General features: G+C 40.8%; 1 protein-coding gene across 5 annotated transcripts in view; it reads right to left on the reverse strand.

The window, feature by feature from the left end:
- DCC (DCC netrin 1 receptor) overlaps positions 1 to 17,894 on the reverse strand; it is a 1,087,181-nt gene that overhangs the window by 18,922 nt on the left and 1,050,365 nt on the right. For all 5 annotated transcript variants that reach the window (XM_038525972.1, XM_038525971.1, XM_038525970.1 and 2 more), the window contains one exon: positions 13,415 to 13,627. In XM_038525972.1, coding sequence (XP_038381900.1) covers positions 13,415 to 13,627 — 213 coding nt within the window. The remainder of the gene's footprint in view (positions 1 to 13,414; positions 13,628 to 17,894) is intronic.

The following is a 17,894-nucleotide window of genomic DNA, read 5'->3' on the forward strand; positions in this document are numbered from 1 at the left end:
TTTCTGGAAAAAAATAATCTCTCTCTTCCTCTCTCTCCATATTTACATGTTAAGGGAGATGCTAAAATATAAGTGGAATGTTTATTATTTGTGACATTACTAATTGCATAATCCTTGGCAATTTTATGTATATTTTACAAATACATAAAACCTATACATATACATAAAACCTATATGCATATACATAAAACCAAAAACTTTTTCAGAAAAGCAGGTTTTCGTTTCAGAAAGTCCTAGGTTCAGATCCTGGCCCTGACATTTTGATATATTGTAACATTGTTTTAATTACCTTATCTACTCTGATCCTGAGTTTCATCATGAGTCACTACTTTCCTCTTTGTGTTTCTGTGAAGATTATATCAAATAGCAAATTCACGATTAACTGTCTGCTAATGGCAATTGTCAGTAACGAAGTCTGCAAACATATCACCATGGTTGGAATCAGTTCACTTTTTTCTTGAGTATCTACTGGGACCCACCACCTATTAGGTTTTATTGCGATATTAAAGGATATCGAAAAGTGGGGTCTATTATGATATTAAATGTGGTTTGGGAAGATAAATCACGCAAGGGTGAAATATTTCATTAGAATCATACTACACGTAGATTAAATAAAGAGGTAAGAATCTAAGAATAAATGCAAGAACTAATTAGGAAGGGACTGACTGTGTGGCATCTGGAAGACAGTGAGTGCACTGTTACTGAAACAGGAGAGGGGGATGGAGCCTGAGCGACAGACCTGGCCCCCCTACTGGCACGGGGTTAACTTTCAGGCCCTCCCATCAGCTGTCTAACCCAAAGGCTCAAGGAGAAAGGTAAATATGTGCAGAAAATTCTCAAATATTACAAACATCAAGAAATTAGGGGGGCAGGAAGCTTTTGAGCACTCTTCTCATGGTACTTTCCAATATTCTATCATTGTTTCTCTCTCTGATCTTCAATTTCTCAAATTCAAATACTTATATACCTGTAGGTGCTTGTATAGGATCTGTTACCATTTAAATTAAGAAGCTGTGACCCAGAGAAAAAAAGCCAAACAATGTAAAAGAAAGAAAAAGAAAGAGGTTAGTGGGATAAGGGAGAGAAGGAGAAAAAAAAGACAGAGGGAGGGAGGTAGACTTTAATTGTTCAAATGCTTATTGGAGAAGCAGGTTCTTTTTCTTTAAAAACTCCCCTCTCTCTCACGGGCTCTTTATTATTACCAAGCCTCCTCAAACATATATTTACTCCTTAGAATGATTTATTGCCCAATAAATGATTTATGATGATATTTTTCAAGATATCATATAATACAACCTAACGTCTTCACTACTCAAATACCATTTCTTTTATTATCGCCCGTTCTCTGTGATTTACATTATTACTGTTTATAGATTCATTTACCTTACCACCAACAAAAATTTCTTTAAAAAACATTTTTTTATGGATTTCATATGCTCGTCATCCTGGGATGACGTTGGCTGAGCCTCAAATTTTCATTGCACAATGAGTCACTCTTTGAGGAAGTGTGTGCGTAATCATCCAGGCTCTGCTGAAGTGCTTTCCATTGCACACCAGAAGCAGGGGATGCCGGGGACAGGTCACGATGACCTCCCCAAATGACAACACATATCCGTTTCCCACAGAACCCCGCTTTTCTGGAGAAAATTTATCACAGACAGTTATGAATCTTACCTACTAGTCTTCCTTTAAAAAACAACAAAAATGAGACAGCTTCAGAAGTGGGAATTCTTTTAAGACATTGAACTATTAATCTAATTCCTTCATCAGGCATTGACAAATATATACTAAGGCCCCAGGTGTTTGTACAAGAAAATGAATGGCTTAATTTTGCAGAATTTCATTTGGGGAGGGCTAAAGTGTTCAGCTCTCGGCCTTAGATTCCAGAAAGTTACTTTACTCAAGGCTTTTGGATTGGTCTAAAATCAAAAGCAAAATGAAGCAAAACAAAAACATTTTGTTGTTGACATTGCACAACTGAGCCTAAATGCCGGGTGATGACAAAGTGGCAGGTTAAGTGGTCCTTAACTTGTTATAGAGAATGAACAATTTGAGACTCTAACAAAAGCTATAAATTCACCTTACTGGGAAAAATGTGCGTGCGCGCGCACACACGCAAACACACACAGGTGAGCGTGTTTTCAAGTGAGTCACAAAACCCGCGAGTTCTTCCATGAACTGCAGGTGAAGGGCACATGGTATGTTCTAGAACCTCACTATCGCAAAGTGTGAGCCCCAGAGTGGCAGCACGTTCTGGAATCTTCTGGGAAATGCAGGATCTCAGGCTTCCCTTCAGAGCCACTGAGTCAAAACCTGCATTTTAATAAGGTCTGCAGGTGGTTACCAGGTGTAGGACACTTAAGAAGCATGGCTTTGGAAAGCCACATTCATGGAGAATTTAGAATTAAAGACTTCTATGTCAAATCACATTGGGAAGTGAATCATACTATCATATTCCCAATAAAACAAAATATATTATTCATAAGTGAGAAGACAAAGGTGTCAGTATTGTTTTACATGCATGTAATGAGAAATAACTGCTTTTTCAATAGCTCAGTTCTTGCTCCTCACTTCTTATTCTTCCTTGCCCTGCCTTTCTCTTTGCAGACAGTCAATGTAGGGAATGGCTAAGTCAGATGTTAGAACGGGGATCTGGGAAATTCCATAGGCTTTAGTCATGTTAAACTGGCTTATCCTGAAAAGCAATTCAGGAAACACAGTGTTTCTCAGGGAGAAAGTCAGGCACATGACCACCAAATTGTTAGAGCCTTTGGACATAAATCTTTACTGGATTTGAGGAATGGGCCTTCATAGCAGTTAGTGGAAACATGGATTAAGAAGTTGGAGGGAGATTGCTATTTAATGCCATTTGGTCCTTTAAAGGGGCTGGTGGGAACTTCCTGGCTGTCGGATGTATTTACAATTTGAGAGCAAGACCTGTTCAACTGCAAGAAACCATCCTTCTCTCTAGACCCAGGAAACAATCTTCAGACAGCTCTGAGCAGACACTCTGCTCTTGTCTGTGCACCATTCTGTCTTTGTGTGAGGGCTGCCTTTTCTCTGGTGGGTATACTTGCAGGGAAATATGACATGCAGGAGTCAGATCTTGTCTCACCAGCCACTAAACCATTAAAAATCACTTTTAGCGCACCTTCCATATGATCCTACAGCTTCTGAATAGGAGGTGCTGCAAACTCAACCAAGCCCAACTTATAAGGCAACGCAATCTCCAGCTTGTATCAAATCAGAAGCCCCTGGATGCGGTGCTAACATTTTTAACTAGGATAATTCATGTTTCCATGAGCCAATCCTTTCCAGACTAGATTCTCACCATTTATAGTTGTGCAAAATGGAAGCATAAAGAGCTTAAATGACTTATTTGATGCTAACCCAGCCAATGAGCAAGAAGTTGGGTGTCGGAGTTTTCTTATTTTCTTCTTGTAAATGCTCTGTTAGTCTCACTTGGATACTGCCAGAGAAGGGACTGGGAAGACTGGGGTGTACTCCTCCTCATAAGGCACCACTGTCCTGCCTTTTGTCCTGCACTGGGGTGGGCATCAGCTCAGATCGTGTGTACAAAGCAGCCTATTTCTATGAACTAACCACCCCAGAGAGTAGCCAAGAAGAGAACAAACAACTATAATTTAATTGCAACGCTGAGGGTGCCTGGTGCCTCAGTCAGTTAAGCATCTGCCTTCCTCTCAGGTCATGATCCTAAAATCTTGGGCTCAAGCCCTGATTCGGACTCCTGGCTCAGACAGGGAGTCTGCTCCTCCCTCTGCTCTTCCCCCCCCTACTCATGATCTCTTATTCTCTCTCTCTTAAATAAAGAAATAAAATCTTTAAAAAAAAAAATAAATCCAACGCTGTCTGCAACTCAAGTTTAAACCAGCAATCTCAACCTTGGAAGGTAGATTAGGTCCACACATTATTATAGTTGGAAATGCACTGTTTCTACCAAATATCGTGGCTCAGGTGACCACAGAAGTACAAAGATACAAACCTCTGGGTAAAAGGATAGGATACGTGAAAGAAAGATGTTTCAGAAGGGCACTTTGGAGTAGATGAGAAAAGAGTGAATCGCCATGAGTATCATCATTCCTAATCCCTATACGCCTCTACCTGCAATTATGTCCTAATATGCCTCTCAGTTTGAAATCCATAGGGCTTACTTATTGTTATTCAGCAAAAGAAGAAGGAGGGGGAGATGAGAAGGAGGAGCAGGGGACACAGAAGAAGCAGAAGCAGAAGAAAAGAGGAAGAAGGAGGAAGAGGAAGGGGAGGGAAAGGAAGGAGAAGGAGGAGGAGAGGAAGAAGGAGACAAAGAGAGGAAGCAGCAGCAGCTTGTTGCATCCTTTACCACAGATGATAAAGGCATTGCTTCCTGGGATCCCTGACATCCTGCTCAATAAAAAGACTCTGGTACTAAGAAGACCGCCCCAGCTAGAGAAATAACACAGGGGGCTTCACAGGGCACTCGACTTCTTCATGAAGTCCCTGCCAGTAAGATAAACATTATAAACACCAAGAAAGAGTAGAGCTCTGAACGGTTTTAACAATGATTTTCTTATTTTAATACCGCAGAGATGTTTTTGTTTTCAGCGTGTTCAATTTTTCATATTTTCAATAGGCCATTAACACAGAAGGTTATGGGAACACTTTTCATTTGTTTTAAAAATTTCCCCTTGTTCCCAAAACAACCGAAACCTGATACTAATGGATGAACTACAAGGAACTCTGTCAACCACTTAGAATACTCACAAGGCACACTGTGCAGTTCTGAATCTGTTTGGGTGAAACCCTTTCTCTTACTTATACTTTTTCATAAAGCAAAGAAAAAATACAGAGAGGATATCCGCCCACCCTTCTGCAGTAATTAAGACTGCTAGAATCTCATGTGTTTCATTCCTCTTTAAAGACGAGAGACTACCCAACTTCACAGATGGGAACAGGTAGGATTCGAGGGAGCAAAATCAATTCCAAAACTGAGATAATGGAAAGACTCAGGACTCTAGTTCCACGGAGCTGCACTCCGTCTTCCGGTGAACAAAGCAGATACCATTCTCCATGTAAAATTAGTGAATAGACTTTCCAGGGGTGGTGGCTTCCTTAATGTTTTTTTTTTTTTCCCACTCTATGCAATTTAATTCAGCTTTCGAATAAGATATTATTCCTAGCTCAGAACATAATATTTTAGGATCAAATGGTTGTGACTTTGGAAATTTTTTCAGCTTGTCTAATCCTTTCACCGACTCTCAAGTTGCTTTGCTTCACCTAATAATCATCATTCGACTTGAAATTGGAAGACCTGAATTCAATTTCTGGCTCTTACCTTTATTATTCCATTCTGACCAGCTCCCCAAATATTTATTTATTTATTTTCCCCCAAATATTTATTGAAGTGCCCACTGTGGCTTATATAAAGGTCCCAAGGATAATGACTCATGATCCTAGAGAAGTTACAAGTTATTCGAGCTCTCTGAATGTCTCCCTCTGCATCAGTAATGGTGATTATTGTTACTTCTCTGCTAGGCATGGATTCACTTGGAAATGTCCTTTCTAAACTATAAGAGGTGGTAAAATCTAAAACCTTAACCTTATTAATTTCACATAAGCTTATTTTTTTAAAAAAAGACACTTGGATCTTCAAGATATTTAATAAAAAACAACATTTATATAGCAGAAGTCAACCATGTGACTTATGATATTTTAGAAAATGTGAAAGGAATGTTTGCTGCTTGAAAACAGCCTATTGCTCACCCTTTTCTTTGTCATTCTCTGGCACTCATGTGGCCACCCACTCCCCAGGAAAATCCAAAGACATTCTTAAATTATATGTTTCAAGTTATGTAGACTACTTGGTAACAAATTCTGAAAACAGACTTTTTTCATAGTCTCTTAGGATTATGTAGGTGGCAATTCTAAACTTTACCCCCGGAGTTTACCTGTATTAAGATGATAATTAACCTCAATTTTATATATTAATATAACCATTTCTGTGCAATTATTTTCACTTATTATTTTTTAATAGAGCAAAAGTTTGATTGAATGGATTCAAATTTTGACTCAGCTGTGGTCATTCACTCCCTCCTCCCAATAGAGTTTTGCAATTCTAATAAAATGCCACCTGTTTGTTTTCATGCCCATTGACCCTCACATTCTCTAACCCACAATCTGAGTAATATTGTCATGTGCCTTAACTTATACCTTCATTTTACACTTCCTTCTGTTCTTTTTTTTTATTTTTAAAGATTTTATTTGTTTATTCATGAGAGACACAGAGAGAGAGGGAGAGAGGCAGAGACACAGGCAGAGGGAGAAGCAGGCTCCATGCAGGGAGCCCGACGTGGGACTCCATCCCGGGACTCCAGGATCATGACCTGGGCTGAAGGCAGATGCTCAACCGCTGAGCCACCCCGAGGTCCCTATTCTTCATTATTTTTATTACTGGACTGCAAAGCCCTGGCTACCTGCGGTGTATGGTACTGAAAGCAACAGATGCCAGCTCCCTGGCTCCCTACCATGGTCCTAGGTCAGAGGGACACTGATGAGTTGGACAAGTGACTTGAAGCAGAAAGGAACTAGTCCTGAGCCCCTGGCTAGTCACTACTCCTGCTGGAACTTCTTTCCTCCATCTAGCCTACGTGAAGGAACAAAACATTTACTCAAATGCTAAGCTAAATAACTCAAACTGCCTTCTATGAAATAATTCTTTCTGAAGGATATTTAATAGCTAATCATTCTAGAAGCCTTCTAAGGGCGGGGTATGGGAGTTGATCTAAGAATAACTATTCACATTACAAAAATGTTAAATAAAATCCTTTCTCTTCAGTGTTCTACTTCTCTGAATTCTTTAAACTTGGCCATTAGCTCAATTGTTGACCTTGGGCTAGCTGCTTAGTCTTTGAGGCTATGGTTTTGTCATTTATAAATGAGACATGGATCACGTGACTTACTCCTAAAGTTTCGTCTAGCAATCATTTCCCTCCCTTTGTGGCAATTACAAGAGCTTTTTCCTCTTTCAGTACTGGAACCCATACTAGAGGCAATAGTACTTCATTAAAACACCAAGTAGGCTCCAAAGTCACAAACGCTGGTGCTATATAAGGCCATTTTGACAGACTTACATTTTCCTAAGGGATAATGAAGGATGACTAGACCAAAGGAAATTGGCTTTCATCTCTCAAAAAAAAAAAAAAAATCGTTAGGAATGAAGACAGGACAACTTCAAAGAGCTACCTACAAAAACGAACACACAAACAAAACAAAACCGCAGATGATCTTAGACCTGGGAGATGAAACGTAACAGGAGAGAGTGTGATTTTCCCCTCTGAAATAGTGGTATTGGGCCCAATAACGTCAAATCAACATAGCTCCCCTCCTTAGCTGTGCCAATGACTTATTTGACCTGGCTGGCCAGAAAAGCCACCTTGTTTCACCCCTTTAAGCTTGTCTGATCTCCCATGACCCCAGCCTGAGACTGATTTCCACAGGCTGGAACACTCCTGTGCTATCCTTGATGAAACCCCACAAGGTGGCCTACAAGTGGCGCAGGGAATGCAATTGTGTTAATGTATTATAGTAATTTATTGGCAGTTTTGTGTGATAGCATATTTACTGAAATGAGGCCTGTCAAAAAGATCAGGCTATAGCAGGAACACCTGATTTCCCAGCCAGCCGTAAAATATAAATCAAATGCCTTTCCTGTCCACTGTCAGCCACCTCCACCCACCCCTCGTCCTCGGTCCTCAGACAAATTGAAGCACACGCCACAATTTGCAGAGGGAAAATCAAACTCAATTTCGTAGTACAATGAAGTGAGTTTTGGTCTTGTCATGTCCAGTGACATATTGATCCGTCGAAGACTGAGAAGATCAGAATGTTCTAGGTTTTTGCTCTTATAAATGAAAAAGTGTGGAAATGCAATGTATAAATGGAGGACAATAAAGCACGCGGGCTCCTTAACAAAGATGCCAGGACTCCGGGGGGCGGGGGGTGGGGGCCGATGTTGTAAAACAGTCACTGTTGAGTCCAAAAGTCACTAGTTAAGAGGTCACATTTTCTTTCTCTTTGGAATTACAGCCTCAGAAGACAAATGGTCTCCTAATCTAGGTTCATTTAAAGTGCAGCTGATCATTTCGCAGCTAAAAGGAATTTTCACTAGTGAAGGAAAAAAAAAACACACCCCATCTTGGCCTTTTGTAGAATTTATGTCAGATCTATAACACCGTAAGCGCAACACTCCATCAAACATTTTCTATTTAACCTGAAAGGGGACGAAGCCAAATCACTTATATGTCCACATCTGTGATTTGCAAAGTGCAGTGATTGTAGCCTCCCCGAAATGCATAAAGGCCGCAGTTCTTCACCGTGAAGCATTAAGAAACAGAACCACTTTATCACGGGGCGAGGATGGAATTGTAAGAAAGGCCCTAAAGCACTCTAGTCTGCTAAGCTAAATTTTAATTCGGCAGGTGCAAAGAAAGGAAAAAAAAAAATGAAGGAAAGAATCTGTGTTTTCAGGTAGGCAGAGTTTCAGTCGTTATGACAACCGGCTGACTTTCTAATTACCTCTCACTATAAAAATCCCACAAAAGCCTCCACCAACTCCGGAGAGACAGCTCCTGCATCCTATGCGCTGCCCTACACCTCTCATCCTGCAAACACAGCTCCACACGCCTCCCTGGAAGTCCAACTGAGGCACAGATCCATGAGGCTGCCCTTGGAAAAACCCACACATGAACATGAGTAGGGGAAAAGCCGCTTCATCGATCCTAATTTCAATGGTTTCAAAGCAGAAGGAGCTTCTCATTCGGTGCGATCTTTAAAAATTAGAGCCATGCCTCACATTACCATATTCTACAGTAATTACTTGCAGTAAGTAAAGATAAATTCATTAGAAATTACTCAGTCCTTTATTGTGAAATCCAGAGTAAAATTATTTGAGGTATTTTTTTTTTATTCCAAGCCGACAAGAGAATGACTTTACTTCATCAATCAGTTTGACTAAAGTAATGATTTTCTCAGAATTAAAATTTGTTGAAAGCCCTAAGTATTTCATCTTTTAGGCTAAGAAGCATGTAGTTAATGTCACAGCTAATACATTTGTCAGTCTGCTAATTTTCTTTTTCTATTAGAATAAGTAAACATCAGCCCTTTCTTAAAAGCATACTATTTACCATGTGTCAGAAGCAATGCAGGGGGAACTTATTTGAAAATCATGAGGTAAGGCATTATGAAATGAACAGGAATCACAGTGAGACAATGAAGGAGAAACATGAAAAGGAAAGGCATTTAATAATTCCAAAGTGATGGCAGGATATGCCTCAAGGTGAGTGGGGGAGGATGGCATTTAAAGGGGAACCATGAAAAATGTATAATCAACCAAAAACACAGAGATTTTGGGAAATATAGCAGAAGAGATGGTTTTTTAAGAAATAGTTCAGGGAAAAACAAGAGTGATAGTTAAAATGAGGCGGATAGTTAATAAAAAAGTAGGTTCTTAAGTGTACAACAGAAATAAAAGAAAATGAGATCTTGCCCGCATGGCATCAGATCAGAGAATGGTTCTTCAGACATGCTTATTATTTGGGAGAACAGATGTAGATACAGCACAAGGAACTCTCTTCCCATCTTTTAAAGACATAATACTTATTTATGCTCCACTGGGTCAGGCTTTAAGGTTGCTTTCGTATTATTGTAACCTGGAAGAAAACAATAAGTAATAGATAACAATGCCAGTGCTTCGTTCTGTCTATTGTTAGAGATTCTTTCTAAAATTAGGGTTCTTTGTCACCACACTTCTCTGGAGCATGGGTTGACTTCCAAATGTTGTGTTCCGAGGCAAATACTTCTGGCACGGTAAATTTTCATCGAAAAGTGACTTCAGAATTGTATTTTCATCTTTTTTTTTTTTTCACTGTGATAACATAGCTAATCTTTACTTCCAACTAGAGAGAGCAGTTGACAGTATAAAGAGCTTTGGCCCACGTTTTTTTTTTTTTTTTTTGATATTATAAAATCCATATTCTTCAGCGTTAAATAGTTAAGCCTCTTACCTCTCCTCGTTAAAATGTGAGTGAGGAAGGCTTATGAGGGAACAGTATTCCTCAACTCAAAATGATTCGAGATGTTTCACATTTTTCTTTTTATCAGCTTTGGAATGATTTGATGTAAGAAGTTTTTAAAAATTTATCTTTGTTTTTGTCAATAAATAAGTTAGACCCATGCTAACGGGTGCAGGTGAGTCCCTAAAATTTCAGAACCTGAGCTTTTCTATAGTCAAAAGGAGTGGGAGAAGATGTGTCACTCAGTAGTCGTGCGGACTTAACTATGTCACTTAAATTAACTGTGTCACAGTTTCTGTAGTCGTGAGCTGGGGTTGAGAAGGGAGCTACCCTACCAATTTGCTCTGATGATCAAATGTGATGCTACAAGTCTTCAGAAGCATGCCAGGCATCTAACACACGTCCAATAAAGGGTTAGCGATTGTCAGTCGCTGCAGTTTGCCTGCTATCTGTCCTGGATACCAGTCTCTTCCAAGGTCTATTCTTTTGGTCGGTATTGCAGTGGCAACCAGCGCGACCAGAAGTCACCAGGCAGTGAGCTCTTGACACAGGAATTTCATTAAATGAATTCTCTTGCTTCAAACTGTCCTTGTCTCAATTAGCAAAGACCTCATAGTTTGCCTCGTAGGGACTAGAAAGTAGCAGAGTCTGCCCATAATGCATGTGAAGTCTATAGACTGTGGGATGGGGAGAAGGGTTGGGACAGTACAGATCTGCTTAACACCCTAGTGGGGGCTTCTTAGAAGAGATATTCCCTGTGAAATGAAGTGATGGCATCCATTGAGCCTGTGTGTCAGAGAAGACCTCCTTCATGCATCTCAAGGGATGGACTCCCCCATCCTTCTGTGCTCCTCCCCACCTCCCAGGGGTCGGCTGGTAGCTGAGCATCCATACCACACACAAGAAAGGCCCAACACCAGAGGGCATGAACACGAATAAATCAACATGGTGCCAGGAACAAGAAAGGTTCTTAATATTAAGATAATATTCATAATTGCAATTGTATCTTTTCTAGCTTTTTTTTTTAAAGATTTTATTTATTTATTAATGAGAAACACAGAGAGAGAGAGAAGCAGAGACACAGGCAGAGGGAGAAGCAGGCTCCACGTAGGGAGCCCGACGTGGGACTCGATCCTGGGACTCTAGGATCATGTCCTGGGCCGAAGGCAGGCGCTAAACCACTGAGCCACCCGGGGAGCCCCTCTTTTCTAGTTTTCGCAGTCATCATGAGGCATAGGATCTAATGCAGTGCCGACTGTTGCGGTGCATACAAATTTGAGTAACAGAAATTGATGTTTATTTGCAAATGGCAGATTGGCCAATCCAGCTGTGTCCCCCCACCTCTATTTACTCAGGAGCCCTGAACTTTGCTGTCTTATGCCTGGTATATTGGGGCTGTGAAGAATTATTTCAATAGTTCAAATAATTTCAATCACTACATAGTTCTTCATCTTTATGTATCTACTTATCTATCTATTGACCTATCTTTTATCCTATTTTTATTTGTTGCTCTTCCTCTTTTTTCTTCTCCTTCTCCTCCTTCCTCTTCTTCTCTCCTTATTTGCCTTCCTTCCCCCCAAATCCCTAACAGAAACAAAGTGGAACTCTGGATTAGCACCACTGGATACCACCTGAGGTGATAAAATGAACACTGCATTGGGAACTGGGGACCCTGGTTCTCATCTCTGCCAATTGATTTTCTTAGAAAGGGATTCTTTAAGGTTGGTGTTCCTAATTCCAGTGCTGGGGGCAGTTCCCCCAACAACACCAGCCAATTCTCAGACATCAACAGGATGCCTAAGAACTCAACTTGTGGCCGTTGGGGTGGCTTAGTCAGTTAAGCGTTTGCCTTTGGCTCAGCTCATGATCCCGGGGTCCTGGGATTGAGCCCCACGTTGGGCTCCCTGCTCAGTGGGGAGCCTGCTTCTCCTTCTCCTATTTCCTCCTGTGCTCTTGCTCCCTCTCTCAAATAACTAAATGAAATCTTAAAAAAAAAAAAAAAATCAACTCAATTCTGACATGATCTACCCAGAAATAGTATCAGATTCCACAGGTTAAGGATTTAGCCATACAAAACCGCCTCCCACCCCCGACTTCAGATGCTAGTCACAAGCTCCAGGCTGCTTGCTCCCTGTGCTTTTGACCTGCCAGCTACAGACGGGTGGTTCCAATGACTTCCTCCTTAGATTCGATTAATTTGCTAGAGCAGCTCCCAGAACTCAGGGAAACATGTTTGCCAGTTTATTAAAGGATAGGATAAAGGATACGAATAGACAGCCAGATGAAGAGATACACAGAACGAGGTCTGGAGAAACGGCATGGCGTTTCCCTGCCCCTCTCCCAACCAGTCATTCTTCCCAAATCCCCATGTGTAAACCAACCTGGAAGCTCTCCAAACCCTGTCCTCTTAGATTTTTACAGAGACTTCATTGCACAGTCATGCTTGACTAAGTCACTGGTCATCGGTAGAGTCTACCTCCAGCCCTTCTCCCTCCCAGGAGGTTGGGGGTGGGATTGAGAGTCCAACTCTCTAATGGTGTGGTTGGTCCTCCTGGCAACCAGCCCCTACCCCTGGGGTGGGGGGCATTGTCTGAAAGTCATGTTCACAAGCAAAGGAACAAAAAAACCCACCAAAAGTCACACGCAGTAACATAATTAAAGATACCTTTATCCCCTTGGTACTAAGGGGATTTTTAGAGTGTCAGCAGCTGTGAGCTCCAGAGGACCCGGAAACTGCGGAGGAAGACCTAATATAAATGAGAACTGTATTTTGATCATCTGAGTGATCAAACACGTAGTTCTCCTAGATCACAACATCACTGTCACCACAGAGGTGTTACTTCCCATCCTATCTAAGCTTTTGTTTTGTCATTGCTAAAATTAAGAAGTTGGACTCTACCCTGGTTCTGACACTCCTTCCTGGCCCTGGAACTCTGAAATAAGAACCTCTGGGAGAGGACTATGGAAAGGCACTATCCCAGATTTATGGGATTACACACCCATCTCTAAAAAGTGGTTTTTCAGGTGTTTGTACCTTGACCTCTAGCCTTAAATTCAAGGATCCGTGTGGCAGACTAAAGAACCAGGAGCTTCTCCAGTCGTGGTCAGGATTCATGGAATGACTTTCTAAAGGAAGGAAAGGCACCTGTAACCAGCCAGTTGCTTGCTGAGGCAGGTACTTGTGAGCTGCAGTATGAAGGCCAGTGCAGTATAAAGACAGGAGCACACCGGGCGTGCAATCAGCAGTGCACAGAGAGGTGGCACCCGGCCTTCCCAGAGACCCTCATGCTTAAGGAGAGGCACCAAAGATAACAACTATTTTAAGTGTGAACAGATGGGCACTTTACCTGGCTGAGACAAAAGTGGTGTGTAAGGGACTTTCGGTTCTATTGCACTCATTGGTGGAGGTAGCAAAGGATTAGCAAAGCTGCGGAGTGGGTGCGTTGGTCGAACACAGGCCGTGGGGATGGTTCTGCTTGGTACCTCCTCGCTGCTGGGATGCTCAGGCTGTGCTGGTGGCAACATGGGTGCCTGCTGGGTGGCTGGTCCTTCACTCACAGCTGCAATGGAGACAAGAAAAGCCATTCATTATTCCAGGACGAAGCTTTCCCCAAATCCACCGAAGGGCCGCCAGATCCGTTTAGAGAAGTATGTCAGGATCTGGCCAAGCTCTCCTCCAAGTTATGTCACTCCTCTCCCTTCATGTATTTCTGGGACATAACAGCACTTCTCTTTAAACAGTGGTTTAAATAGATCCAGCAGGATAGAGATCTATTGAAGAATAGTAAAATATATACACAAGGCTGACTCTATTGCCCGAACCGGCAGGGCCCTGTAATCATAAGTGATGAAGCAAGAAAAAAAAGAATTATTTCTCCTTTCATAAGTAGCAATGCCAGTGAAATTCAATATCCCAAACCCAGCTACAGCTGCATTATTATCTACCAGCCGATATGCCAATTTTTCTGCGATTTAAAAACGCCATGTCAACTGTCAAACAAATCAGTTTCCAGGTGTTCAAGGCATTGCTAATAAAATGGTACGAATAATAGCCCCTATCATGGTCTTCCATGACAAAAAAGAAGTACATCCAGCTAAAAAGTTATATGAGAGAGGACTTTGCTGGAGCGAGTTGCCTGAATGCAGAATTGTAATTTTTCCTCTCCGGTAGCAAACCTTGTAATTTTCGGTACGATTACTGTAGTTGAAGAGATTTCCCATAGTCGTTTCTGTCTGCCGTTGGGCATTGGGACAGTTCTGTATAAAGAAACACACCTTTTCTCCAGAGAACACAGTTGAGTGGGACTAAAATATAGGCAAGGCAGTTTCTTATGCTAAGAACCCTGTGACTTGACTTTATCATTCGTATTCAAAATCAACAGGTCCAGCGAAAAGTGTAAATGGAAAGAGCTGCATAGGAAGTTTAAGTGTGGATGAAATAAGATATTTCTGACGATTTATTTTTAAAGAAAGTTCTATTGAGTAAGTGGGGGAAAAATGCAGTGAAAGAAGATACTATCTCACTTTTGAAAGAGAATTTTTAACCAGAAAATATTTTGAGATAATTAGTTTGTGAGCTCGTTTTGAGACAACTCTCTGGGAGGCTCAGTGAGGTCGGCAAAGGGCAGAGGAGCTAGAAAGAAAATTTGATAATGCTGAAGGGAGTAAAGATTAAAGACACCAAAGATCATGACATTATATTAAAGATATGCAGGAGTGAAATGTGCCTTCAGAGGATATTTGATATTAAGACTCACTTTTCTATATTCAGGAAGGGTTAGAGGTCCTCTGGATCACTGAGAAGCCTCGAGGCTTACCCTGTTCAAAGGGAGAGGCGGGAGAAATAGGGTTGGCTGAGGACAGGATGTAGCCACCTAGCAACCAGAGCTAGTAAACAGGCAAAGACTTGAGAGAAGATTTCTTCAAAAAAAGAAAATGTAACCAAGACAGCCAACTGGAGAGAACTCTGGCAAGAGAAATTTAACCAAAACAAGCACATTATCTCTAAGCTAGAAAGTCCTATCATGGAGGGGAGGGGCACATGCATGCAAAATATCAGGGTTAAAAGGTTGGGCTGCAAGGAAAACATTAAGAGAAGTCCTTGGTGGGACGCCTGGGGGACTCAGCAGTTGAGCATCTGCCTTTGGCTCAGGGGGTCCCGGTTCGAGTCCCACACTGGGCTCCCCGCAGGGAGCCTGCTTCTCCCTCTGCCTGTGTCTCTGCCTCTCTCTCTCTCTGTGTCTCTCATTAATAAATAAATAAAATCTTAAAAAAATTAAATTAAATAAAAAAAAAAGAAGTCCTTGGTGATATGGGTTCTCAGATAAGGGCAGAAGGGATGGGGCTTCAGGTAGGTGTTTATAAGGAGCTAAATTGCAAGAATATAGAGGAAAGAGTGGTACCTGATTGGGTCAGTCAGTAGAGCATGTGACTTTGGATCTCGGGGCTGTGAGTTCATGCTCCACATTGGGCATAGAGATTACTTAAAACTAAAAAATAAAAAAATAAAAGTAGAGAGAAACAGCTATTTCTGTATTCAATCAAGACTGTGTAATTTGAATAACAAGAACACCCATTTCTCTCTCCTTTCTATTCTTAGGGGTGCCTGGATGGCTCAGTCAGAGGAGCATGCAACTCTTGATCTCAGGGTTACTAAGTCTGAGCCCCACATCGGATGTAGAGATTACAAACAAACAAACAAATAAAATTTTAAAGGTTGTATAATTAGATGGTTGACAGTATAGTTTTAGAGGCAAAAAAAAATTATGCTGGTTTTACTCTGGACTCATATTTAACCTAAAGGAAAAAATGAACAATGGTCCGTATCCAAGTAAAAACACAGTATATCTTAGCTCTACATCAGAGAGAAGCAGCTGCAGGAACCTATATCCGAGTCCCTCTTTATTACCAATGGGCCAGTTTTATTGCAGGTTCATATCACCATATTAAAAACATCTTTTTAAAGAAAAGAAATAAATTTCATAATTTTCCATAGAAATTTGCCTTAAGTAATTCTATTGAGGATAGATTGTAGTAAATTCATATCGTATTTTAAAAATTGCTTCAGCCATTAAAGAAATAGTAACATACTATGTGATGTGCTTCTTTATTCCTTCCTTCATATTTTCCCTTTTCTATTTCTTCTACATTTTTTTTGAAATGAAAAGACCAATGTTAAAATATTATTGTGATATTAGACTTAATAAACATGCATATTTTAGTCTTCTAAAATTTAGTTTCAAAAACCTCAGGTTTCACAAAAGTTTTGATGACATCATGGAATATTTTGGGGCCCCTCCCATTCCTATTCTCTTTAATGTCATTACTGACTAGCATCTCTAAAAACACAAATTCTCCACATGCCCAGTCCTCCATACCCAGGTCTTCAGGTGGTCCCCATGAATCCCAGTGGGAACACACTTGAGTAATGGTAGCTCAACACAGATGGACCAGCTTTTTGGCAAAATCAAACCTTAGTACCGTTTATAATAGAAAGGAAAGTTCCTAATCTAATGTGCTAGGTGGGAATGGGAGACTAAACACATTGCTAATCCATAAAGCACTATTTCTGTTTTGATAAAAAATGATAAGCTTCCTAACATCTAATACAAGGTACATATTTTCTCCATAGATAATTCACAACTCTTATATTTTATGTGGAGCAAAAAAAAAAAAAAAAAAAATGCTTTTCAGAACTTGTTGACCTTTGAGGCAGCCAAAACTCTTAAACACAACAACCACAGCTTCACTGGACAAAAGCCCTCATGTCGGATAAGCCCATTTGCCAGTTCAGCTGCCAGCTTCAGAAACTCTTAAACACAACAACCACAGCTTCACTGGACAAAAGCCCTCATGTCGGATAAGCCCATTTGCCAGTTCAGCTGCCAGCTTCAGGACACCTAGGTGAAACAAACTGGCTCAGTGACATGGTATTTCAGAGCTTGGAAAGCAAAGGAAACCTCCCTTTGCCCACAAAACGCAGCCTTTTTGCAATTCAAAAAGCAGAGTGAGAATCAAGTAAGTGCTGGCAGGGCCCTCGTTTTCAAATGATGAAATAGTGGGAATCCATTGTACAAATAGAGTACAATTACACAGCAGAGTCAAATTTCAAGGCACTTTATACCAATTAATGTCAACACATAAATAATTGCTATAGAACAACTGGCAAAAATATTGCAAAAATGGAAATGAAGATTTTTCTTCTACCTCAAATTGTGGAATTTGAAAGAAAGATAGCATGCGAGTATCTGTGCTCAAAGACTTCGAGACATGAACACTCTAGGAACCCAACTGACTCATTAATCTCAGAACACACAATTGTGCAACATTCCTGAATGAAGCCAGCTCCTCAAGTGTGCATTTTTGCATAGACCCTAGAGAGAAAGTCATTGACTCCACTGTGCTGGTAATTCTATCTAGGCCACGTCCCATTTATTGCTTGATTTCCAGTTTGGGAGACGGGACAGAAAAATATCATGGGTGAGGTTGACCAGCTTTCTCACTAAAGCAATACCCAAACTGAAAGGAATGGTAAAAATCATCTAACCTCTACTTTTTACCTGTTTCAAAGATGAAGAAATGGGCACACCAAGTTTATAGTGACTTGTAGAAATGGGACCTCAAGACTATCTACTAGTTGAAGTTTTCAAAATATAGTAGCACTGTTTCTTGTTCCCCGGGGACAGATTGCCTGTTGAGGCTAAGAGCAGAACTACAGTTTATTAGTAGGAAGAGGAGGTGTTTGGCCATCAGGTCTACATAAATCTTTATCAGTGGGTCACCAAATGTGTGTAGTGGAAATGTACAATATCCTAGATCTTTCTTTTT

Source organism: Canis lupus, chromosome 1 (assembly GCF_011100685.1).
Source record: "Canis lupus familiaris isolate Mischka breed German Shepherd chromosome 1, alternate assembly UU_Cfam_GSD_1.0, whole genome shotgun sequence".
NCBI lineage: Eukaryota > Metazoa > Chordata > Mammalia > Carnivora > Canidae > Canis > Canis lupus.